Here is a 26,602-nt window from a genome sequence, read left to right as displayed (position 1 = left end):
CCCCGTCTGCCCTCAGTGGCTGTGGGATCTTGCACAGCCCCCTATTTGAAAGAGCAGGGGACTCTCCCCGGTACCCTGGGCCAACATGTATCCCTCAATCAACATCACTAAAAACACATTATCTGCTCGGTATCACAGTGCTGTTTGTGGGAGCTTGCTGTGCACAAATTGGCTGCCACATTTCCTACATCACAACAGTGACCACACTTCGAACTGTACTTCATTGGCTGTGAAGTGCTTTGAGACGTCCCGAGGGTGAAAGGCGTTATATCAATGCAAGTTTAATAAAGTTGCCTCCATTATGCTGGTCAAGGGTGATCACATGACATCATTTTCCTTTTGTGGTTGGTCTAATTATGCCATCAATGCACATCTACGACGGGAATGTACCAGGAGGCAGGGGTTTGTCAAGGGGGTCAGTCTCGGGGGTCGCAATAAACCAGAACCCCAAACCATGAAACACCAACACAGCAGCTCTCCCTCCTCAAACCTCACGGCAAGCACCAGGCGCTCAGTGCCCAAGAACTCGGTCAGTGGTACTGAGCCCCACAGACTGGGAAGATCCCAGGTTCCATCCCCACTCTGTGCTCATCTCAGCCGGGATGACAACAGTGGCTGCGATTATCGTTGCAACCCCTGCATTAGGAGAAACCAGGCAGATACTCACTATCCAATGACCCCCCTGTGGGTGGGATGGGCTCAAATCTCCTCAACATCTACACCCACACTGTGTCATCTGTGGAACTGTACCCCAGTGAGAGTTGGTGTCTGTGGACCTGTGCCCGAGTCAGTGTCTGTGGACCTGTACCCCAGTGAGAGAGTCAGTGCCTGTGGAACTGCACCCAGTGAGAGTCAGTGCCTGTGGAACTGTACCCCAGTGAGAGTCAGTGTCTGTGGACCTGTACCCCAGTGAGAGAGTCAGTGCCTGTGGAACTGTACCCCAGTGAGATTCAGTGTCTGTGGAACTGTACCCCAGTGAGAGTCAGTGTCTGTGGAACTGGACCCCAGTGAGAGTCAGTGTCTGTGGAACTGTACCCCAGTGAGAGTCAGTGTCTGTGGAACTGGACCCCAGTGAGAGTCAGTGTCTGTGGAACTGTACGCTAGTGAGAGTCAGTGTCTGTGGAACTGTACCCCAGTGAGAGTCAGTGTCCGTGGAATTGTACCCCAGTGAGAGTCAGTGTCTGTGGAACTGTACCCCAGTGAGAGTCAGTGTCTGTGGAACTGTACCCCAGTGAGAGTCGGTGTCTGTGGAACTGTACCCCAGTGAGAGTCGGTGTCTGTGGAACTGTACCCCAGTGAGAGTCGGTGTCTGTGGAACTGTACCCCAGTGAGAGTCAGTGTCTGTGGAACTGTACCCCAGTGAGAGTCGGTGTCTGTGGAACTGTACCCCAGTGAGAGTCGGTGTCTGTGGAACTGTACCCCAGTGAGAGTCGGTGTCTGTGGAACTGTACCCCAGTGAGAGTCGGTGTCTGTGGAACTGTACCCCAGTGAGAGTCAGTGTCTGTGGAACTGTACCCCAGTGAGTGTCAGTGAACTGTCTGGGCATCAGACATCTGCTTTAAAAATGTACAAAATCTGGAAAGAGTTCCCAGCTCAGACAGAACTCTGGGAAGTAAATCTGATTGCAGAATGGAGTTGGCACATTGTTCTGTCCCCACTCCGCCCCTGGACTGACCCCAATCATCGCTGTGCAGACCCAAGCAGCAGTTTTATCATCAGCCGGTGGATTACAATTCAATCGTTCCTGTGTCCTTGTGATTAAAGTGTGTAAATACTGGCAGTGGGGCGGAGAGAGTAACCGTCGCTCCACTCTGAACAGGGTGCCAGCTTCCAGCAGCGAGATTTAAACAGCAACTCGCAGCTCCTCCGCCTTAGGTCTTTGAAGTAAGGATCGAGTGATCCAGAAATATTACCGCAGGATTGTCGGCACCTCTCTCCAGCTCCAGCACTGTCACCTTGTTTGGGGAGCTGTCAGTGAGAAAGCTCTTGGGTACGTACAGCGTCTGCTGGGGTCCTCGGTCCGGCCAATAACGCCCCACGTTAAAACCATTGATCCAGACCTGACCCTAAAACAGAGATCGGAGAGTGAGACCAGAAACCACCCCCCATAAACACACTCCACCCACCCCCCTAAAAACACACTCTACTACCGCCCCCCCTCCCCATAAACACACTATACACCCCCCCTCCCCATAAACACACTATACACCCCCCCCTCCCCATAAACACACTATACACCCCCCCCTCCCCATAAACACACTATACACCCCCCCCCTCCCCATAAACACAGGAGAGTGGGAGGGGAGTTGGGGTGCAGAGAGGCTTGGGGGGTTGAGGGGGGGTTTGAGGAGAGACGGGGGGGGGGGGGAGCAGAGGAGGGAGTGGGAGGGCACATGCAGAGGGAGTGATGGTGGGGCAGGACGGTTGCAGCTCCTGTAATCCGGACTCACCTTTGCCCAGTCCTGCAGCGTGATGTAGGTATCCCGAGGCTTCGGCGAGTCGAAGGAGCCGTAGTAGAAGGTGGGGCCAAGAGCCGGGGTCCGAGACTGACCCGGGGCATTAGCTCCCACCCGAGGTACAGAGTGCGGCCAGCCCGTCCCAATAACGTCGTCGATGGCCAAGGGGAACATGGCCCAGTTGGTGAGTTCGCTGGTGGCGAGTGACAGGTTCCTCACCAGGCCCTGGAAAAGGAAGAGAGGCCGTGAACAGTGACCCTGGGCTGGGCGGCTCAACCCCAGGAACCCACCGGCCCAGTCCCAGGCTCACCAAGGAGACACAGGGTCTCAGTCAATCTTTTGCCCCATTGAAACCTGCTGACTCAGATAATGCCCTGTCTCGGGTGCTGCTAAGCCCCACACGCAGAGCAGGAAAGGCCTAGGCTCTATCCCCGGCCTGTGCCGAGTTAGCTGATCCCACCTGGCATGGTACTGAGCCCCACTCAGATGGCCGGCTCCCGAACCCACCACCGCATCAACCCCACCCACCGTGGCCCCTGCTCGAAAGCAGTGGGCTTATCTGCGATGCCCTCCACAGTTGGGCAGCATGCCTCACTCACTCACAAATGGGTAAGTGGTGGCTGTGGACTTGTGCCCCAGGAAGAGTCGGCCTGTTTTGTGAGGTCAGCAGGGGGGAGTCACTTGATGCACCGATGTCCCTGCCAAAGACTATGGGGTCGGGACCAGACCTGCCCCTCCACCCCCTGGCTCCAGACTCTGCATGGGTCCCATGGTCTCTGTCCACGCCCCAGGAGCCTCACCCTTACCTTGGGGTCCAGCAGGCAGCTTCCGAAGTTGACGCGTCCCATGTTCTCGATCACAATGTCCAGCACATCGCCTTTACTGCCCGTGATGTTCAACGCGAGGACATTGTCACGTTCCAACACCCCCCGGTACACCTGCAACAGTCAGGAAACATCACTCACCCCCTCATCACTGCTGGTTGCTAAGTGGGGTCAAGGGTTAGGGTGGGGGTATCAGGGTTGAGGGCAGGGGTTGAGGGTCACAGAGACAAACAATCATCACTCACCCCATTGACCAGGACGTACCCTCGGTCATGCACTCCATTCAACCCTGACATCAGGGGAGTGGGTTTCTCGATGGTCCATGGAAGGGCAGTGCGATACAGCATAAACCCAAAATACTGAAACACAAAAGGAGCCTGGGTCAGCGACAGGTGGACACTGTCCTACACCCGCCCTGCCCAAAAAACAGGCCAGACTCACGCCAGTCTCCGTCCAGTGTACCCGTCAATCCTCATTTTATGTTGAACGTATCTGGTGCACCCCTGGTATGGCCGCTCATCACCACTTCTGGCTGGACTACATCAGAATCTACCAGGCCTGTTTCCTCAGCTAAATCAGCCAAATACTCCAGGATCATCCTGTAGGACCTTCACTCCACTGCCGACTGTGCCTTAACCTCTCTTTCCTGTCCCCTCATCTCCAACACCAAGAGTGACGAGCTCATGGACTCCTTACGTAGAAACCACACGAGCCTCCTCCCACCCCTCTTCATCTAACCCCATCAACATATCCTTTTATTCCTTTCTCCCTCCTGCTTAACTAGCTTCCCCTTAAATGCATCAAAGCTATTTTCCTCAACCACATTCTCTGGCTAAAGGAGTTTCTCCTAAATTCCCTATTGGATTTATTAGTGACTATCTAATATTTATGGCCCCTAGAATTTTTTTTGCACTTTCCCCAGTGCCTCCATCACCAAGACAGAAACCATCCATTCAGCTGCTTCCCTCCCCCCTCCCCTTAACCACGAAGTCAAACACACCTTCCCCGTTCCACCCTAGCCCTGAAGCCCCATCTCAAGATTCCCTTTCCTCCCCCCGCCCACCTGCCACATCCAGTCGTGAATGGTGGTGGACCATTAAACAACTAACGGGAGGAGGAGGCTCCATGAATATCCCCATCCTCAATGATGGTGGAGCCCAGCACGTGAGTGCAAAAGACAAGGCTGACGCATTTGCAACCATCTTCAGCCAGAAGTGCCGAGTGGATGATCCATCGCAGCCTCCTCCTGAGGTCCCCACCACAAGAACATAAGAAATAGGAGCAGGAGTCGGCCATTCAGCCCTTCGAGCCTGCTCCGCCATTCAATGAGATCATGGCTGATCTTCTGCCTCAACTCCATTCACCGGCCCTATCGCCATATCCCTTGATGCCCTCACTAGTCAGAAATCTATCGACTTCTGTTTTTAATATACCCAATGACTGAGCCTCCACAGCCCTCTGGGGTAGAGAATTCCAAAGATTCACCACCCTCTGTGAAGAAATTTCTCCTCATCTTAGTCCTGAATGGCCGACCCTTTATCCTGACACTGCCACCTAGCTTTGTATCATCAGCAAATTTGGAAATGTTACATTTAGTCCCCTCATCCAAATCATTGATATAGATTGTAAATAGCTGGGGCCCAAGCACCGATCCTTGCGGTACCCCACTAGTCACAGCCTGCCATCCTGAAGAAGATCCATCACAGAAGCCAGTCTTCAGCCAATTCGATTCACTCCACGTGATATCAAGAAACGGCTGAGCGCACTGGATACAGCAAAGGCTATGGGCCCCAACAACATCCCGGCTATCGTGCTGAAGACTTGTGCTCCAGAACTAGCCACGCCTCTAGCCAAGCTGTTCCAGTACAGCTACAACACTGGCATCTATCCGACAATGTGGAAAACTGCCCAGGTATCTCCCGTCCACAAAAAGCAAGACAAATCCAACCCGGCCAATTACCGCCCCATCAGTTTACTCTCAATCATAGCAAAGTGATGGAAGGTGTCATCGACAGTGCTATCAAGCAGCACTTACTCAACAATAACCTGCTCACTGATGCCCAGTTTGGGTTCCGCCAAGACCACTCGGCTGCCGATCTCATTACAGCCTTGGTCCAAACATGGACAAAAGAGCTGAATTCCAGAGGTGAGGTGAGAGTAACTGCCCTTGACATCAAGGCAGCCTTTGACCGAGTGTGGTATCAAGGAGCCCCAGTAAAACTGAAGTCAATGGGAATCGGGGGGAAAACTCTCCACTGGCTGGAGTCATACCTAGCACAAAGGAAGATGGTTGTGGTGGTTGAAGGTCAATCATCTCAGCCCCAGGACATCGCTGCAGGAGTTCCTCAGGGCAGTGTCCTAGGTGTCATGTATCCTAACTCACGCCAAGTCCAATTCACCCATCACCCTTGTGCTCGCCAATGCTCCCTTTAAGTTGCACAGCCGGCTTTTCAATGGGTAAACAGCGCATGCACGGGATTTTCAATGGGCCACAGAGCCCCGAAAAGGGGCAGCACACCCAAAGAAAAATTAACGGGAACATTGGTGCTCATTGGCTCCCCGTCCAGCAACAACTCGATTTTAAAATTTTCATCCTTTTCAAATCCTTCCATGGCCACACCCCTCCTCATCTCTGCGATCTCCCCCAGCCCCACAAGAGAGCTTGGTAACACCCCACAACTCCAGCCTCCTGTGCCCCCGCCCTTCGCTCCACCGTGACTGGCCTGGGTGGGGATGGGTCGCTGGACCTGCTAGTATTTACCTGATTGTACAGCCGGTATTTTACCACAATCCTAACACTTTCCACGCTCTCTGTGTCCAGTGCATGACGGGTTAGAGTGGAACTGACTCCTGTAATAACCCCAGGGTCTGCCACCATGCAGAGATGACCTCCTACCTGTTTCATTTGCTCAAAGGTCAAAGGGTAGGTGCTGTTGACGGCCGCGCCTGGTGCAAGCACTTTCAGGAAGTCCAGCAGTGGTCCATACTGAAAGATAAAAGGCAACGCTCAGACAGGGTCAGAGACAGGGCCACAAGCAGCACACTGCTGGTCAATCCCTTACCTTTGATAAAGTCACACGGCCGTAGGCGAACTTCGGAGTGGGAGGAGGCACCGGACCAACAGGGACATCTCGAAACTGAGGAACAGGAAGAGGAAGAAACATCAGCTGGAATATGTCACAACATGGGTGTTGTATCTATGCTTTAATGCGTTCAATCGAGCATGCAGATACGTCGAATTAAATCGGAGTCAGGCAGACAGGCTTATAACTGCGATGTTCCCTTTATTGTGTAAAATGGCCGACTGCCGTTTTCCCGGATAATTCCCATAATGCAATGCACATTACCGTATTAACTGGTGTTAAACTCGCAATCAATACACAACATCCCCCTTTTCCTTGGAAACAAACTTGCAGTTTACAAACAGTTGCTTACAATAACACTGCATAACTTATTTGGTTTATAAACTTTTTACAAACTTGTGTCTTACCACACAACTAAATAATTCCCAGGTTTAAACATTTAACATCACCCATGCAGTTCTCGCACAGTTTATGTTGTGACATAATCAGACAGTCTTTGGGGTTTTCTTTTAACCCTTTGAGGTCTGGCTGTATTGGGTATGTCTGACATGTTGGTGTCAGTGGGTATTGCCTGTGTCACAGTGGTATGTGTGTCAGGGTCTACTATACTGTCCTCAGTCCCTTGTGTTTCCTCCTGCTCATGGAGTGTCTCCTTTGGTCCATTGATTCTGTATTTCTTCACAAACGTGGTGTTTCTCGAGTAGCGTGCTCCGTCTGGAGATTCCACTACTACTTGACTCCCTGTTTTACTCAAACATTGTGGGGTGTGGCATTAAAAGGAGTGGTGAACTTGTCCACTTTGTCCTGCCGTACCAGCACCGTGTCGCCAACTTCCACCTCCGAGTATTGTGTTCTCCGCTGTTCATCTGTGTACAGTTTGGACTTGCCTTTTTGTTCTGCGTCCCGGTCACGTACTTCCACGTCTGCGCTCGACTCTGTGATGTCTGGCAGCTTTCCTCTCATTTTCCGTTTAAAGAGCAGCTCTGCCGGGCTCTTTCCTGTCGTGGCACGGTCAGTGCTCCTGTACACAGTCACATATTTTCTAAGTTCACACTTCCAATCTAGTCCTTCTGACTGAGAAATTCTGATTCTCTTCATCAGCGATGCATTCTGGCGCTCGACTTCTCCGTTAGCCTGAGCCCATTTTGCTGTCGTTTTCAGGTGTTTGATCCCGTTGTTTTCACAGTATTCTTTGAATAATTCAGATCTGAATTGGGGACCATTATCAGATTTGCAGGTGATTGGCAAACCATGACGGCTGAAGATTGACTCTAAACTATCAATAACCTTCTCTGTTGTTGTGGAGGTCATGATGTCGTATTCATAGTAGCGACTATAACAATCAACTGCCACAAGAATGGAGTGGTTGGATGGCAAGGGTCCCAGTAAGTCTATAGCTACATCCTGCCAGGGGTCCTCCGGTAATGGTGTTGGTCTCAACGGTTCAGGTGGGTCGGGTCTGGCTACTATCTGACAGCCGTGGCACGCTTTACAGTGTTTTTCAGCTGCCTTGTCCATGCCAGGCCACCAAACCTTGGTTCTGAGATGTTGCTTTGTTCCAACTATTCCCAAGTGTCCTTCATGTGCTAACAACAGGGCTCGTGCATGTAACACTGTGGGTAGCACGATGCGTGTTCCCCGAAAAACTAGGTACCCCACTACGCACAGCTCGTTTGCAATTGCTGCATAAGCTTTACAGTTCTCAAAATGTCCGTTTGTGATTGCCTTCCGTACCTCAATCAGCTCTGGGTCGGTAGCAGAGGCTTCCTCCACCTCTAGTAGCGAGTGCTTTTGGTGTCGCACTCACAGCTACAAATCTCACGTATTCATCTGAGCCATGAGAATGTCTCTCCTGTTTTGTTGTCTCCCCCAGCAATCGTGACAGTGGGTCTGCAATGTTTTGCTTGCCTGGTATGTGTATCACCTTAAAATCGTACGGCTGTAATCTAAGTACCCATCTCTCTAAACGGGCACAGGGTTTAAGCGTGTGGGCCGTATATCACTTGTAATGGCTTATGGTCAGTTACCAAGTTAAATTTTTGGCCATACACATATGGATGCAGCCTCTCACAAGCCCATACAAGAGCTAAGGCCTCTCTCTCTGTTCCCTCACTATTGCCTGGTTTGCTCGTCTCTTGTCTAGGCATAACCTTATATCCTTATCCGCTTTTGGTACAATAACCACAGGATGTACCCATGGGGTGGGACCAGTTACAGGTTCGATAATGTCCATGTCCCTCAATTGTTTTATTTTGGCCTCTACTGCCCCCCTTAAGTTGAATGGTATACGTCTGAGTGGCTGGGCCACAGGCTTCACTTGTGGGTCGATATACAAACTGATCTGTTTTGTGTTCAACCTTCCTACTCCCTGGAACACCTTTAGATACCGCTGTTCTAGTAGCTGTCTTACATCTACCACAGCTGAGATGTCTGCGCCTATTTTTAAAACTCCCAGTTTCATGGCTGTCTCCCTTCCTAGCAAAGGCTCTCCATGGCCTTTAACCACAATGAACTCCGCCTGCTCAGTTCTCTTACCTATTGTAATCCCACATGTGAATATACCTTTAACTGACAGTGGTCGGCTAGAAGCATAAGAGAATAACTTTCTCTCTGTCTAAGGGACATGTGACTGACACTTAATGTGTTCTGACTTTAATCCTTCCCATGTATTCTCATCTATCACATTGCTAGTTGCACCCGAATCAATTAACACACTCAGGTTTACACCCCCCCCCCCCCACACAAAAGGTAAGTCTCTGTCACGTTATTTCCAGTAACACCAAATGCAGTCATTTTGTTCCTCTATATTGTTCACACTGTGTTTCTTTGTACCCTTTGTGCGGCATACTTTGGAGAAATTATCCTTTCCCTTGCACTTATGACATGTTTGTCCGCGTGCTGGGCATTTCGGATCTCTGCCCACGTGGTCTGTTTGTCCACATCTGTAACATTTCCTTTCGTCCTATCGCCATTTCCCTTTGGTTTCTCTGTCAAGCTTTTCACATAATACCCTTTTCTGTGTAACATGGCGAACAGTATCTGTCTCCGCCTTCTCTGTACAGGACATGGCTGACATCTGCTCCTCGACGTTTTCACATTGTGAGGCCAATTGTAACGTGCAGGCGAGCGTTAGATCTTGCCCTTCCTCTAGCAATTTCCTCCGCACATAGGCTGACGTGCACCTACTCAGGATAGTGTCTCTTATTTGATTATCCGCATCCCCCCCAAAAGCACAGTCTTTAGCAGCCTGCCGCAAGCGAGTAGCAAATTGTTGCACAGTCTCACCTGCCTTCTGGGACAACTTATGAAGTCTTTCTAGCAAATGCTGCGTTGATCTGCGGCACGAAGTAGTGATTCAAAGCACTAACCGCCGACGTGTAGTCTGCTGGCTCTCCTGTGTCCGGTAGAGTCGAAAAGATATCCTGGACATCTGGTCCTGCTAGGTGTAGAAGTAGAGCTCTTCTCCTCTGCTTTGTGGCACCTATAGAGGTATCGTCGATAATGAGTCCTTTTCCGTCGGCATAAAGCTCAAAAGACGTTAACCACCTTGTCCATCTTGGACCCAACGTGGCTTGGCGAAGCATGCAAAATTTTGAATGCCGGTCTTCTCCATCCCAGCTAACTAAAACTTGGGCAACTACCTATCTAAAATGATTCTGTTCGTTATCCTCGTCGCCAATGTTGTATCTATGCTTTAATGCGTTCAATCAAGCATGTCGATACGTCGAATTAAATCAGAGTCAGGCAGACAGGCTTATAACTGCGATGTTCACTTTATTGCGTAAAATGGCCGACTGCCCTTTTCCCGGGTAATTCCCATAATGCAATGCACATTACATTACCGTATTGACTGGTATCAAACTCGCAATCAATACTCGACAATCGGTTAAAAACCATCCCTCTACAACGTCCCATCAAACATTCCCTCTACACTGTCCCATCAAACACTCCCAGGGCAGGTACAGCACGGGTTAGATACAGAGTAAAGCTCCCTCTACACTGTCCCATCAAACACTCCCAGGGCAGGTACAGCATGGGTTAGATACAGAGTAAAGCTCCCTCTACACTGTCCCAAGATTGAGAGAATTCAAGGTGTGAGGTAACCAATGTGCAGCAGCAGAATGAGGAGAGACCGAGGTGAGAGTCGGAGCGCCACAGGTCGCCTCGCCACAGCCTCCACCCAGCTATCCTCGGACCCGCAACCCCAGCCCCCACACCCCGGACTCACTGCCTCTCCAGAGCCCCCTGGACTAGTTACCCCGTCCTTTCACCGTGTGCAAGAGTAATGGGGTCACACCTTGCTAATCACATCCCGCACTGCGTGAAACTTGTCCGTGGGATCTCCTGCCTCCGAGAGGGGGGCATCATAATCGTAACTGGTGGTGATGGGTCTGTACTTCGTGTTGTAATCCGCCCCTGTGAGGGAAGGAGGGAGGAATTAGTGGGGATTTCCACATCATCATTGCCCCGCCCCTCCCCACTCCACCCCCTCCATTCCCATTCCCCCCCCCCACTCCATTCCCCCTCCCTCCATTCCCCCCTCCCTCCGTTTCCCCCTCACCCCTCTCGCCCAAAACCTTAAATCTGTGTCCCCTAATCCTTGTACCATCAACTAGTGGAAATGCATCACCTCACACTTCTCTGAATTAAATTCCATCTGCCACTTGTCTGCCCATTCTGCTAGCCTTTCTATGTCCTGTTGCAGTCGATTGGCATCATCACTGTTTGCCACACCCCCAAGTTAGGTGTCATCAGCAAATTTAGAAATTCTACTTTGTATTCCAATATCCAGGTCATTTATATATATCAAAAAAAGCAGTGGCCCCAGCACTGACCCTTGGGGAACACCACTGTCTACCATCCTCCAGTCTGAAAAACAGCCATTTACCACAACTCGCTGTTTTCTGTCCTTAAGCCAATTCCTTATCCAAGCTGCCACTGACCCACCTATTCCATGAGCCTCAATTTTGTTAACCAGCCTTCTATGTGGTACTTTGTCAAACGCCTTCCTAAAATCCATGTAGACAACATCCATTGCATTCCCTTCATCAATCCTCCCGGTTACTTCATCAAAAAATTCAATTAGTCAAACACGATCTGTCTTTTACAAATCCGTGTTGGCTTTCCTTAATTAGCTTAAACCTCTCCAAGTGCCTGTTAATTTTTTCCTTGATTATTGTTTCTAAAACTTTACCCACCACTGATGTTAAACTGACCGGCCTGTAGTTACTAGGATTGTCCTTACACCCTTTCTTGAACAATGGCGTCACATTTGCCACTTTCCAATCCTCAGGCACCTCCCCCGCATCTAGGGAAAATTGGAAAATTATGGCAAGCCCTTCTGCTATCTCCTCCCCCAATTCCCTTAGCAACCTGGGATGCAAACCATCTGGACCAGGCGACTTGTCCACTCTAAGCATACCCAGCCTTTCTCGTACATCCTGTTAATCAATTTTCGCCCCTCCCATTGCTTCGACCTTTTCCACTTCTACCGATATTATGTCAGCGTCCACCTCCTTAGTAAACACCGATACAAAGTACTCATTGAGTATTCTAACCTTGCCCCGCGCCTCTAAGCATATATCACCTTCTTTGTCTCGAATAGGCTCCACATTGCCTCTTACTACCCGCTTACTGATTACATGCCGGTAGAAGATTTTTGGGTTCCCTTTTATATTAACCGCCATTCTACTCTCATATTCTCTCTTTGCCAATCTTATTTTCATCTTCACTTCCCCTCTCAACTTATTGTATTTGGTCTGGTTCTCCCTTGAAGAATTCACCTGACATGCATCATACACCTTTTTTTGTTTCATCATCTTCTCTATTTCCCTCGTCATCCAAGGAGCCCTTGCTTTGGTTCCCTTACCCTTCCCTCTTGTTGGAATGTACCTAGCCTGTACTTGGAACGTCTCCTCCTTAAAGATCACCCAATGTTCTGTTACAGTTTTTCCTGTCAGTCTTTGGTTCCATTTTACCCTGGCTAGAATCTTTTGCATCCCATTGAAGTTAGCCCTATTCCAGTTTAGAAGTTCCACTCTAGATTGTTCCTTGCTCCTCTCCATTGCTAATCTAAATCTTATGATACGATGATCACTTGTACCCAAGTGTTCTCCCATAGACATTTGGTCGACCTGGCCCACCTCATTCCGCAGCACCAGATCCAGCAATGTCTCCTTCCTAGTTGGGCCAAAAACATATTGATCAAGGAAATTCTCCTGAACACATTTCAGAAATTCCACCCCCTCCTTTCCCTTTACCCTAGCATTATCCCAATCGATATTTGGGTAATTAAAGCCCCCCAATATCACCACTCTATAGCTCTTGCATATCTCTGCAATTTCATAGAAACATAGAAGATAGGAGCAGGATTAGGCCATTCGGCCCCTCGAGCCTGCTTCGCCATTTAATAGGATCATGGCTGATCATCCAAATTCAGTACCCTGTCCCTACCTTCGCCCCATATCCTTTGATCCCTTTAGCCTTAAGAAATATATCTAACTCCTTCTTGAACATATTTAATTCATTGGCTTCAACTGCCTTCTGTGGTAGAGAATTCCACAGGTTCACCACTCTCTGGGTGAAGAAATTCCTCCTCATCTCTGTCCTAAATGGCTTACCCCTTATCTTTAGACTGTGACCCTTGGTTCTGGACTCCCCCGCCATCGGGAACATCCTTCCTGCATCTACTCTGTCTAGTCCTGATAGAATTATATAAGTTTCAATGAGATCCCCTCTCATTCTTCTAAACTCCAGTGAATATAAGACCAATCGACCCAATCTCTCCTCATACGTCATTCCAGCCATCCCAGGTATCAGTCTGGTGAATCTTCGCTGCACTCCCTCCATGGCAAGAACATCCTTCCTCAGATAAGGCGACCAAAACTGCACACAATACTCAAGGTGTGGTCTCACCAAGGCCCTGTACAACTGCAGCAAGACATCCTTGCTCCTGTACTCGAATCCTCTCGCTATGAAGGCCAACATACCATTTGCCTTCTTAACCACCTGCTGCACCTGCATGCTTACCTTCAGCGACTGGTGCACAAGGACACCCAGGTCTCGTTGCACTTCCCCTTCTCCCAATCTATTGCCGTTCAGATAATAATCTGCCTTCCTGTTTTTGCCACCAAAGTGGATAACCTCGCATTTATCCACATTATACTGCATCTGCCATGCATCTGCCCAATCACCCAACCTTTCCAAATCATACTGGAGTTTCTCGGCATCCTCCTCACAGCACACATGCCCAACCAGCTTTGTGTTGTCTGCAAACTTGGAGATATTACATCTAGTTCCCTCGTCTAGATCATTAATATATATTGTGAATAGCTGGGGTCCTAGCACCGATCCCTGCGGTACCCCACTAGTCACTGCCTGCCACTCGGAAAAAGGCCCGTTTATTCCAACTCTTTGCTTCCTGTCTGCCAACCAGTTCTCTATCCAAGTCAGTACCTTACCCCCAATCCCATGTGCTTTAACTTTACACGCTAATCTCTTATGCGGGACCTTATCAAAAGCCTTCTGAAAGTTCAAATACACCACATCCACTGATTCTCCCTTATCTATTCTACCAGTTACATCCTCAAAAAATTCCAGTAGATTAGTCAAGCACGATTTACCTTTTGTAAATCCATGTTGACTTTGTCCGATCCTGCCACTGTTTTCCGAGTGCTCTGCTATTACATCTTCTATAATGGACTCTAGCATTTTCCCCACTACCGATGTCAGGCTTACCGGTCTATAATTCCCCGTTTTCTCTCTACCACCTTTTTTGAATAATGGGGTTACATTAGCTGTTCAACTCTATCGAATTTTGGAAGATGACCAGCAATGCATCTACTATTTCTAGGGCCACTTCTTTAATACCCTATGATGTAGATTATCAGGCCCTGGGGATTTATCGGCCTTCAATCCCGTCAACTTTCTTAACACCATTTCCCTACAAATACTGATTTCATTCAGTTCCTCCCTTTCATTAGACCCTATGTTCCCCGGCATCTCTGGGAGGTTATTTGTGTCCTCCTTTGTGAAGACAGAACCAAAGTATGTAACTGGTAAAATAGATAAGGGAGAATCAGTGGATGTGGTGTGTTTGGATTTTCAAAAGGCTTTCGATAAAGTCCCGCATAAGAGATTAGCGTGTAAAATTAAGGCACATGGGATTGGGGGCAAGGTATTGACTTGGATAGAGAACTGGTTGGCAGACAGAAAGCAAAGAGTTGGAATAAACGGCTCTTTTTCTGAGTGACAGGCAGTGACTAGTGGGGTACCGCAGGGATTGGTCCTTGGACCCCAGCTATTCACAATATATATTTATGATCTAGACGAGAGAACTAGATGTAATATCTCCAAGTTTGCAGACGACACAAAGCTGGGTGGGCATGTGTGCTGTGAGGAGGATGCAGAGAAACTCCAGTATGATTTGGACAGTATGGGTGATTGGGCAGAAGCATGGCAGATGCAATATAACGTGGATAAATGTGAGGTTATCCACTTTGGTGTCAAAAACAGGAAGGCAGAGTATTATCTGAACGGCAATAGATTGGGAGAAGGGGAAGTGCAACGAGACCTGGGCGTCCTTGTACACCAGTCGCTGAAAGTAAGCATGCAGGTGCAGCAGGCGGTTAAGAAGGCAAATGGTATGTTGGCCTTCGTAGCGAGAGGGTTTGAGTACAGGAACAAGGATGTCTTGCTGCAGTTGTACAGGGCCTTGGTGAGACCACACCTTGAGTATTGTGTGCAGTTTTGGTCGCCTTATCTGAGGAAGGATGTTCTTGCCATGGAAGGAGTGCAGCGAAGATTCACCAGACTGATACCTGGGATGGCAGGAATGATGTACGAAGAGAGATTGGGTCGATTGGGCTTGTACTCGCTGGAGTTTAGAAGAATGAGAGGGGATCTCATTGAAACTTATAAAATTCTAACAGGACTAGACAGACTAGATGCAGGAAGGATGTTCCCGATGGTTGGGGAGTCCAGAACCAGGGGTCACAGTCTAAGGATAAGGGGTAAGCCATTTAGGACAGAGATGCGGAGGAATTTCTTCACCCAGAGTGGTGAACCTGTGGAATTCTCTACCACAGAAGGCAGTAGAGGCCAATTCATTAAATATATTCAAGAAGGAGTTGGATATATTTCTTAAGGCTAAAGGGATCAAGGGGTATGGGGAGAAGGCAGGGACAGGGTACTGAATTTGGATGATCAGCCATGATCTCATTGAATGGCGGAGCAGGCTCGAGGGGCCGAAAAGGCCTACTCCTGCTCCTATCTTCTATGTTTCTATGTTAATTGGTCTTCCATTTCCTTGTTCCCCATTATAAATTCCCCTGATTCTGACTGCAAGGGACCTACACTTGACTTCACCAATCTTTTTCTCTTCACATATCTATAGAAGCTTTTACAGTCAGTTTTTATGTTCCTTGCAAGCTTACTCTCATACTCTATTTTCCCCCTCTTAATTAATACCTTTGTCCTCCTTTGCTGAATCCTAAACTGCTCCCAATCCTCAGGTTTGCTGCTTTTTCTGGCCAATTTATATGTCCTCTCCTTGGATCTTATGCTATCCCTAATTTCCGTTGTTAGCCACGGTTGAGTCACCTTTTTTGTTTTATTTTTATGCCAAACAGGGATGAACAAATTTTGCAATTCATCCATGCGATCTTTAAATGTTTGCCATTGCCTCCACAGTATTGTTACTAATTTGGTTAGCCCAATCTATATGTAGATTAAAGTCACCCATGATAACTGCTGTGCCCTTATTGCACGTATCTCTAATTTCCCATTTAATGCCATCCCCAACCTCAGCATTACTGTTTGGGGGTCTGTATACAACTCCCACTAATGTTTTCTGCCCCATGGTATTTCTCAGCTCTACCCATACAGATTCCACATAATCAGAGCTAATATCCTTCCTTACTATTGTGTTAATCTCCTCTTTAGCTAGCAATGCTACCCCACCTCCTTTTCCTTTTTGCCTGTCTTTCCTGAATATTGAATACCCCTGGATGTTGAATTCCCAGCCTTGGTCACCCTGGAGCCATGTCTCCGTAATCCCAATTATATCATATCCGTTTACATCTATTTACGCAGCTAATTCATCCACCTTATTATGAATGCTCCTCGCATTAAGATACAAAGCCTTCAGGCTTGTTTTTTTTTTTTTTTTAAACATTCTTAGACCTTTTAGAATTATTATTTACTGTGGCCATATTTGATTTAAACCCTTGATTTCTCTGACTGCCACTTTTGCTTTTCTCCTTCCTGTCTTTTGCTTCTATCCTTGCTTCCCTTTCCTCTGTCTCCCTGCACAGGTTCCTAATCCCCTGCCATTTTAGTTCAAACCCTCCCCAACAGCACTTGCAAACACTGCACTAGCATTTCCCTGCAGATTTGCTCCTCTACCTCCCTCTCACTATTTGGAGGCCTGTAGAATACCCCCAATAGTGTGATCATACCCTTTTTGCTCCTCAACTCTAACCAAATGGATTCTGCCCTTGTCCCCTCAAGAACGTCCTCCCTTTCCAACACTACAATGTCTTCCTTAATCAGCACTGCCACCCCACCTCCCTTTTTTCCTTCCCTATCTTTTCTGAACACCTTGTCCCCTTGAATATTAAGTGCCCAGTCCTCACCATTTTTAAGCCATGTTTCCGTTATTGCCACAACATCATATTGCCACATGTCTAATTGTGCTTGTAGCTCACCAACCTTATTCACCACACTTTGTGCGTTTAACCCATTTTTGAATTTTTTGTAGTCTTTCTTAGTCTGCTCCTATCTAATATGGTACTACTTCCATCTCTAGAACTTTCTTCTCTAGTACTATCCAACACACTCACTCTTTTATGCACCTTATTCCTCTTTTCTACTCCTATATGCTGGTGCCCACCCCCCTACCAAGCTAGTTTAAACCCTCCCCAACAGCTCAAGCAAACCTCCCCACGAGAATATTGGTCCCGGCTCTGTTGAGGTGTAACCCGTCCGGCTTGTACAGGTCCCACCTTCCCCAGAAATGGTCCCAACGCCTCAGGAATCTAAAGCCCTCCCTCCTGCACCATCTCTCCAGTCACATATTCATCTGTTCTATCCTCCTATTCCTGTACTCACTAGCCTGTGGCACCTGGAGTAATCTGGAGATTACTACCTTTGAGCTCCTGCTTTTTATTCTCTCTCGTAGCTCCCTGTAGTCTGCCTGCAGGACCTCATCCCTCTATCTGCCTATGTCATTGGTACCGATATGGACAACAACCTCTAGCTGTTCACCACCACCCCCGGCGACCCCCCCACCCCCTCAGTGTCCTGCAGCCGCTCAGTGACATCCTTGACCCTGGCACCAGGGAGGCAACATACCATCCTGGAGTCACGTCTGCATCCACAGAAACGCCTATCTGCTCCCCTAACCAATGAATCCCCAATCATTAGTGCTCTTCCGCTCTTCTTCTTCCCCCCGTGCAGCTGATCCACCCGTGGTGCCGTAGTCTTGGCTCTGGCTGCTCTCCCCAGAGGAGCCATCACCCCCCACCAGTTTCCAGAACTGTGAACCGGTTAGCGAGCGAGATGCACTCTGGGGGTTCCTGCCCTACCTGCCTGGTCCTCCTTCTCTGTCTGGTGGTCACCCATTCCCTCTCTACCTGCACATCCTGAGGCTGTGGGGTGACCACTTCTAGAAACGTGCTTTCCAAGTATTTCTCCACCTCGCGGATGTACTGTAGTGGCTCCAGCTGCTGTTCAAGCTCCGAAACCCGGAGCTCGAGTTGCTGCAGTTGGCGACACTTCCCGCACACATGGTCGTCCAGACCGCAAGAAGCGTCCAGGACATCTCACGTGGCACAGGATGTGCCAATCACGGGACTGAGCTGCTCTGCCATGCCTCTATTTACCAGACTATGGAGGTAATTTAGCAGAAATAAACTTAACAAGAAACACTCAACAGCTACCCACCAATCAACACTTCCCTCCATTAGACAGGCTATTGTGGTAAACCACTGTTATTGTTTTCATTGTTGTTCACTACTGTTATCGTTATTGCACATTGTTACCTCCTGCTACTCACTGTGTACCAATGCATGCCTCAGCTGGCTCCGCCTACATGACCTGGTATAAAGGTGGCTGCCCGGCAACCCACTTCCTTCTTGGAACCAGTCGTCCACGAGAGGCATGCTCTGTTCTTTAGTTAATAAAAACCTTTTCATTACTTTCCTAATTCATCGCCTTTTATGGAGTAATTGATAAGCGTATCAATTTTATTAACTAAAAGTAAAATGTCCGGAACTGAGCAGCAACAACAGCAGGCGTTGCTGCGAGCCCTCAGACCAGCATGCCTGGACCTCGACCCCCAAGCGGCGGGTTCATCTACCAATTTCGAACACTGGCTGAGCTGCTTTGAATCCTTCCTAGAAGCCTCCGCCGTGACATCGGAGGAGAACAAATTAAAAGTCCTGACCGCCCAGGTGAGCCCTCAAGTATATACACTCATCCGGGACGCTACTACGTACACGGCGGCTCTCGACCTGCTAAAAGGGCAATACACGCGCCCAGTGAATACGATTTACGCCAGACACCTCCTGGGATCCCGCAGGCAGCAACCGGGGGAATCGGTAGAGGCATTTTTACGGGCGTTACAGACGCTCTGCAGGGACTGCGACTGTAAGGCGGTAACGGCTGCGGCGCACGCGGAGGGGCTTACCTGTGATGCCTTCGTTAAGGGCCTCCAGTCCGACTACTCCCGGCAGAGACTGCTCGAAAGCAAGGAGCTCGACCTGAAGACGGCCGTAGCCCTCACGCTCTCACTAGATGCGGCCCACCAAAACCTCGAAGCATACGCACGTAACGGGGCCGCGCCATGGTCATCGCGACCTTGGGACATGGGACCGCCACCCCCGGTACCAACTACTGCAGCGATGTCCCAAAAGCAACCAGGACCTCCGCCCCTGGTACCAACTACTGCAACAATGTCCCGTAACCAGGCCCAAAAATGCTATTTCTGTGGCCAGTTAAAACACCCCAGAGCGCGCTGCCCGGCGAAGACCGCTACCTGCTCTGGCTGCGGGAAGAAAGGCCATTACGCCAACGCCTGCAGAGGGAAACCCGCGAATGCCAGCAGCGCCGCGTGTGAACCGTGGGGGCAGCCATCTTCTCCGCCATTTTGTGCACCTCCGGCCGCGTGGGGATCGGAATCATGGCCACCGCCATTTTGCCCGCCGCACTCAACCGCCAATTTGTCTCCGGACTCGACCACCGTCTCGTCGGACGACCATATCAGCTCACTCAGCCATACACTGGCCTCCGTTACGCTGGATCAAGCCCTCCCTCATCATCTGTCCAGGTCCATGATGGACATTATGGTAAACGGCCGCGCCACTACTTGCCTGTTTGACAGCGGGAGCACGGAGAGTTTTATTCACCCCGACACGGTGCGTAGCCACTCCCTCACGGTCCTGCCAACGCGCCATCGGATTTCTATGGCGTCCAAGTCCCATTCAACGGACGTCGGCGGCTACTGTGTGGTGACCCTTTCGGTTAGGGGCACTGAATATAAAAATTTTAAACTTCTTGTCCTGCCCCGTCTTTGCGCTGCCGTTCTGCTAGGGTTGGATTTTCAGTGCCACCTCAAAAGTGTCACATTGGCATACGGTGGACCCCTTCCCCCACTCACAGTCGTGTCACATTGGCATACGGTGGACCCCTTCCCCCACTCACAGTCTGCAACCAACAGTTTTTAAACCACCCGCCGCGCACCACTTGCAGCCTCTCCACACTCAAAGTCCCCCCCCCCTTGTTCGCTAACCTCACCCGTGACTGTAAACCCATCGCTACCAAGAGCAGGCGGTACAGCGCCGGGGACAGAGCTTTTATTAGCGCTGAGGTGGAGCGACTCCTGAAGGAGGGCATTATCGAAGGGAGCACCAGCCCATGGCGAGCCCAGGTTGTAGTCGTTAAGACCGCCGATAAACGCCGCCTGGTCATCGACTACAGCCAAACCATAAACCGGTACACCCAGCTGGACGCATACCCCCTTCCCCGCATATCTGATATGGTCAATCAGATTGCGCAATACAGGGTATTCTCCACCATTGACCTTAAGTCAGCATACCACCAACTCCCTATCCGCCATGAGGACCGCCAGTATACTGCCTTCGAGGCAAACGGCCGCCTCTACCACTTCCTTAGGGTCCCCTTCGGCGTCACCAACGGGGTCTCGGTCTTCCAAAGGGAGATGGACCGGATGGTTGACCAGAACGCGCTGCAGGCCACCTTTCCCTATCTGGATAACGTCACCATCTGCGGCCACGACCAGCAGGACCATGACGTTAATCTCGCGAAATTCCTCCGTACGGCCCAGCGGCTGAATTTAACATACAATAAAGAGAAATGTATGTTTCACACCACGCGCCTTGCCATTCTCGGCTGCGTAGTGGAGAACAGAGTCATCGGGCCCGACCCCGACAGAATGCGCCCCCTTATGGAGCTCCCCCTCCCCCACTGCCTAAAAGCACTGAAGAGATGCCTGGGGTTTTTCTCTTACTATGCTCAGTGGGTGCCCAACTATGCGGACAGAGCCAGACCCCTCATCAAGTCCACCTCCTTCCCCCTGACATCAGAGGTGGGTGCAGCCTTCACTCTTATCAAGAGTGATATTGCGAAGGCCACAATGCACGCAGTGGATGAGTCCATCCCTTTCCAAGTGGAGAGCGATGCATCCGACTTCGCCCTAGCTGCAACCCTTAACCAGGCGGGGAGACCCGTGGCCTTTTTCTCAAGGACCCTCCAGGGCCCCGAGATTCGACACTCCTCTGTCGAAAAGGAGGCCCAGGCTATTGTGGAAGCAGTGCGACACTGGAGGCATTACCTGGCCGGAAAACGGTTTACCCTTCTCACTGACCAGCGTTCAGTTGCTTTTATGTTCAATAATAAGCAGAGGGGCAAAATCAAGAACGACAAGATCTTGAGGTGGAGAATTGAACTTTCCACCTACAATTACGATATCTTGTACCGGCCCAGGAAACTCAATGAGCCCCCAGATGCTCTATCACGAGGTACATGCGCCAACGCGCAAGTTGATAGACTGCGGACCCTCCACAATGACCTCTGCCACCCCGGGGTCACCAGATTCTGCCACTTCATTAAGTCCCGCAACCTGCCCTACTCCATCGAGGAGGTCAGAACTATGACCAGGAACTGCCAAATCTGTGCCGAATGCAAACCGCATTTTTATAGGCCAGACAGAGCAAGCCTGATCAAGGCCACTCGCCCCTTCGAGCGCTTGAGCATCGACTTTAAGGGGCCCCTCCCTTCCTCTGACCGCAACGTGTACTTCCTCAACATTGTTGATGAGTACTCCCGTTTCCCGTTTGCCATCCCTTGCCCAGACATGACCAGTACCATGGTCATCAAATGTCTGAATGACCTTTTCGCCTTGTTCGGGTTCCCCAGCTATATACATAGCGACCGGGGCTCATCTTTCATGAGCGACGAACTTCGTCAGTACCTGCTCGCGAGAGGTATTGCTACGAGCAGGACCACCAGCTACAACCCCCGGGGGAACGGCCAGGTGGAAAGAGAGAACGCGACAGTTTGGAAGGCCGTCCTCTTAGCCTTAAAATCTAAGGGCCTTCCGACCTCTCGCTGGCAGGAGGCCCTCCCTGTGGCGCTCCACTCCATCCGGTCACTGCTTTGTACTGCCACTAATGCCACCCCTCATGAGCAAATGTTCGTTTTCCCCAGGAAGTCCACATCGGGAACCTCGCTACCGACATGGCTGACTTCTCCTGGGCCCGTCCTACTGCGGAGGCACGTGAGGACCCATAAAACGGACCCCCTGGTCGAGAGGGTGAACCTCCTACACGCCAACCCCCAGTATGCCTACGTGGCATACCCAGACGGGCGGGAGGACACGGTCTCCATACGAGACCTCGCACCCTCGGGCGCCCCCGAATCACCACCGTTATTATCCACCACTTCTCCCAACCCAACCCCTGTAGACGGCATGCCGGAGCCCCAGGACCCTTCGTCGACCACTCAGACACCAGACTCGACATTGGATACTGCAGCACCGCCACCGCTGCTACGACGATCAGGACGGCATACAAGGCCTCCTGATAGACTTACCTACACGAACTTTTAGTACACTTCACCCCGCCGGACTCAATTTTAAACAAGGGGTGAATGTGGTAAACCACTGTTATTGTTTTCATTGTTGTTCACAACTGTTATCATTATTGCACATTGTTACCTCTTGCTACTCACTGTGTACCAATGCATGCCTCAGCTGGCTCCGCCTACATGACCTGGTATAAAGGTGGCTGCCCGGCAACCCACTTCCTTCTTGGAACCAGTCGTCCACGAGAGGCATGCTCTGTTCTTTAGTTAATAAAAACCTTTTCATTACTTTCCTAATTCATCGCCTTTTATGGAGTAATTGATAAGCGTATCAGCTGTCATCTACTGAGCAGAAATATACTTAAACAGATCAAAAAAAATTTACCACCAATACTCACCTCTCAGCTCCCTTGTGCCAGCGACACCTTTGTGATTGTTTTTTCTCTGTTTGTTGCTCAGCCGCTCCACTCTGCTCCCGCGCTTTTCAAAGGCGGGGAAGTGTTGAGCAACGGGGATCTGGGGTTTTATTCAAGGGAACTGTATCTGATGATGCGTTCACGGACAGCCCGTCCAGAATATGGATTTGTACGCAGCTTCCTCCTCCTGAGGTGGTCGTGGAACCCGTGGTGGAAAGGGCTTCGCCCTCAGGATGGCCAAGTTGTGGAGGATGCGGCTGACCACCACAGGTTGACCACCACAGGTGGACCACCACAGGTTGACCACCACAGGTGGACCACCACAGGTTGGGACACTCGCTCCGGCGAGTACCGGAGGGCTCCTCCCGAGCAGTCACAGCAGCGGAACTGTTGCTTGAGCAGCCCGACGGTCTGTTCAGTGATGTTCCTTGTGGCAGCATGGCTATCCGAGTGCTGACCCAGAGTGGTGGGGTTGCGGAGGGGAGTCATCAGCCAGGTGTGGAGTGGATAGCCCTTGCTGCCACCCTTGGGTTCAACGTGGTGGCTGGAAGATTGCTGGCACACCGGATGAAGGCATCATGACTGCTGCCAGGGTACCGGGCATTCACCATCGTGGCCGCTGGGCATGGTCACGCAACAACTGCACATTAAGTGAGTGGTAGCCTTTGCGGTTACAGAACATCTCATCATTGAGATGCGGCGCCCACAAAGCCACGTGTGTGCAGTCGATGGCGCCCTGCACCATGGGGAAGGCGATATCCTTGCACAGCTCCTGCTACTTGTCTGTTTTGAGGGTATACAATGAAGTCCCCTCTCCTGTGGTACAGAGCCTCTGTGACCTCCCGGCTGCAGCAATGGATGGCCAACTGCGAGATGTTTGCTATGTTGCCTGTTCCAGCCTGGAAAGATCCACTGGAGAAAATTTCAGGGCCACTGTCACCTTGAGGGCCACTGGCAGCGTCGCCCTGCTCTGAGGCTGCAGGTCTGGTTCCAAGAGGTGACAGAGTTCTGTCACCACCTCCTTGGTGAAGCGGAGCTGACGAACACACGGCTCCTGGATAGGTGCAGGTTGGAGAATTGCTCCCTGAAGACCCTCGGTGGGTAAGGGCTTTCCTACTGCGAGCCTCCTCATCGCCCTGTGAGCAGCTGGTCGTCTTTGCTCCATCTCCCCGTCATGCTGCAACGAGAGCCCCCATGACTGGGAGCAAGTGGTGTTCTCGGGGGCCTTCAGCAGCAGCCTTCAAGCATCCAGCAGCTCCCTTCAAACTTCAACAGTGTTTGAAATCTCTTCCAGCATCCCACAAACTCGGCACGAGCCAGTACAAGAGAGAAATAATCAACGTCCCTGCAAGTTGGATGTATCTTGAAATAGTGAGGGGGGGGCCCTGTGTGCTAGTGTGGGGGGCGGGGGGGGGGCCTGTATGATAGTGGGGGAGGGGGGGGGGCCCTGTGTGATAGTGGGGGGGGGGGCCGGTGTGAGTGGGCCTGTGATAGTGGGGGGAGGGGGGGGCCCCTGTGTGCTAGCGGGGGGCGGGGGGGGGGGCCTGTGTGATAGTGGGGGGGGGGGGCGGTGTGATAGGTGGAGTGGGGGGAGGGGGCCCTGTGTTGATAGTGGGGGAGGGGTGGCCCTGTGTGTGATAGTGGGCGGAGGGGGGGCCCTGTGTGATAGCGGGGGGGGGGGGGGGGGCCCTGTGTGATAGTGGGGGGGCCGTGGGGGGGGGGCCTGTGTGATAGTGGGGGGGGGGGGGGGCCCTGTGTGATAGTGAGGGGCGAGGGGGGGCCCTGTGTGATAGCGGGGGGGGGAGGGGGGGGCCCTGTGTGATAGCGGGGGGCGGGGGGAGGGGGGCCTGTGTGATAGTGGCGGGGGGGGGGGGGGGCCCTGTGTGATAGTGGGGGGGGGGGGGCCCTGTGTGATAGTGGGGGGGGGGGCCTGTGTGATAGCGGGGGGGGCCTGTGATAGCGGAGGGGGCCTGTGTGATAGCGGGAGGGGGGCCCTGTGTGATAGCGGGGGGGGGGGCCCTGTGTGATAGCGGGGGGGGGGGCCCTGTGTGATAGCTGGGGAGGCGGGGGGTGCCCTGTGTGATAGCGGGGGGGGGGGTGCCCTGTGTGATAACGGGGGGGGGGGGGGCCCTGTGTGATAACGGGGGGGGGGGGCCCTGTGTGATCCTGTGCGATAGCGGGGGGGGGGGGGCCCTGTGTGATGGGGTGGGGGTGGGGGGCCCTGTGTGCTAGATGGCGAACAGTGCAGGCCGTGCCAGAAGTCGAGGTGGAAGTGAGGCGGACGCCATTTTTTTTTTTTTTAAAGGCCAAATCTACCGCCGCTGTGGTGCCGAATTTCACAGCCATAAAGTTCTAGCACGATCTCTCAGCTTTTTACATTCTATTCCTCTATTTCTAAAGCCAAGTCCCTGGGATGGGGGGACTGTCCTGTGAGGAGAGATTGAGAAGACGAGGCTATATTCTCTAGAGTTTAGAAGAATGAGAGGTGATCTCATTGAAACATACTAAATTCTTACAGGGCTTGACAGGGTCGATGCAGGGAGGATGTTTCCCCAGGCTGGGGAGTCTAGAACCAGGGGGTCACAGTCTCAGAATAAGGGGTCTGCCAATTAAGACCGGAGATGTGGAGAAATGTCTTCACTCAGAGGGTGGTGAACCTTTGGAATTCTCCACCCCAGAGGGCTGTGGAGGTTCAGTCATTGAGTATATTCAAGACAGAGATCGATAGATTTTTGGATATTACGGGAATCAATGGATATGAGGATAGTGCAGGAAAGTGGAGATATAGAAACATAGAAGATAGGAGCAGGAGTCGGCCATTCGGCCCCTTCGAGCCTGCTCCGCCATTCAATGCGATCATGGCTGATCATCCAAATTCAGTACCCTGTCCCTGCCTTCTCCCCATATCCCTTGATCCCTTTAGCCTTAAGAATATATCCAACTCCTTCTTGAATATATTTAATGAAACTGGCCTCCACCACCCTCTGTGGCAGAGAATTCCACAGGTTCACCACTCTCTGGGTGAAGAAATTCCTCCTCATTTCAGTCCTAAATGGCTTACCCCTTATCCTTAGACTATGACCCCTGGTTCTGGACTCCCCGGCCATCATAAACATCCTTCCTGCATCTAGTCTGTCCAGACCTGACAGAATTTTATAGGTTTCGATGAGATCCCCTCTCAATCTTCTAAACTCGTGAGTATAAGCCCAATCGACACAATCTCTCCTCATACGTCATTCCTGCCATCCCCAGGTATCAGCCTGGTGAATCTTCGCTGCACTCCTTCCATGGCAAGAACGTCCTTCCTCAGGTAAGGTGACCAAAACTGCACACAGTACTCAAGGTGCGGTCTCACCAAGGCCTTGTACAACAGTAGCGAGACATCCTTGTTCCTGTACTCGAACCCTCTTGCTACGAAGGCCAACATACCATTTGCCTTCTTAACCGCCTGCTGCACCTGCATGCTTACCTTCAGCGACTGGTGCACAAGGACACCCAGGTCTCTTTGCACTTCCCCTTCTCCCAATCTATTGCCATTCAAATAATAATCTGCCTTCCTGTTTTTGCCACCAAAGTGGATAACCTCACATTTATCCACATTATAGTGTATTTGCCATGTTTCTGCCCAATCACCCAACCTGTCCAAATTGTACTGGAGTTTCCCCGACATCCTCCTCGCAGCTTACCCTCCCGCCCAGCTTTGTGTCGTCTGCAAATTTGTG

General features: G+C 50.9%; 1 protein-coding gene across 1 annotated transcript in view; it reads right to left on the bottom strand.

Moving 5' to 3' along the window:
• Nucleotides 1-261: 261 nt before the first annotated feature.
• The window catches only part of LOC147120752 (beta-galactosidase-like), a 36,374-nt gene continuing 10,033 nt past the window's right edge, over nucleotides 262-26,602 (bottom strand). Inside the window, exons 4-10 of the mRNA XM_085984252.1 lie at nucleotides 10,661-10,792; nucleotides 6,343-6,417; nucleotides 6,177-6,266; nucleotides 3,526-3,639; nucleotides 3,263-3,394; nucleotides 2,451-2,681; nucleotides 262-2,066 (exon numbers count right to left, since the gene is read on the bottom strand). Coding sequence (XP_085840378.1) covers nucleotides 1,872-2,066; nucleotides 2,451-2,681; nucleotides 3,263-3,394; nucleotides 3,526-3,639; nucleotides 6,177-6,266; nucleotides 6,343-6,417; nucleotides 10,661-10,792 — 969 coding nt within the window. The 3' untranslated portion in view covers nucleotides 262-1,871. The remainder of the gene's footprint in view (nucleotides 2,067-2,450; nucleotides 2,682-3,262; nucleotides 3,395-3,525; nucleotides 3,640-6,176; nucleotides 6,267-6,342; nucleotides 6,418-10,660; nucleotides 10,793-26,602) is intronic.

The sequence above is a fragment of the Somniosus microcephalus genome, chromosome 4 (genome assembly GCF_052327205.1).
Source record: "Somniosus microcephalus isolate GS21.2 chromosome 4, FLI_Smic_1.0, whole genome shotgun sequence".
In the NCBI taxonomy this organism is placed as follows: Eukaryota; Metazoa; Chordata; class Chondrichthyes; order Squaliformes; family Somniosidae; genus Somniosus; species Somniosus microcephalus.
The sequence above is the reverse complement of the archived record's forward strand: the minus strand, read 5'-3'. Positions and strand labels throughout refer to the sequence as shown.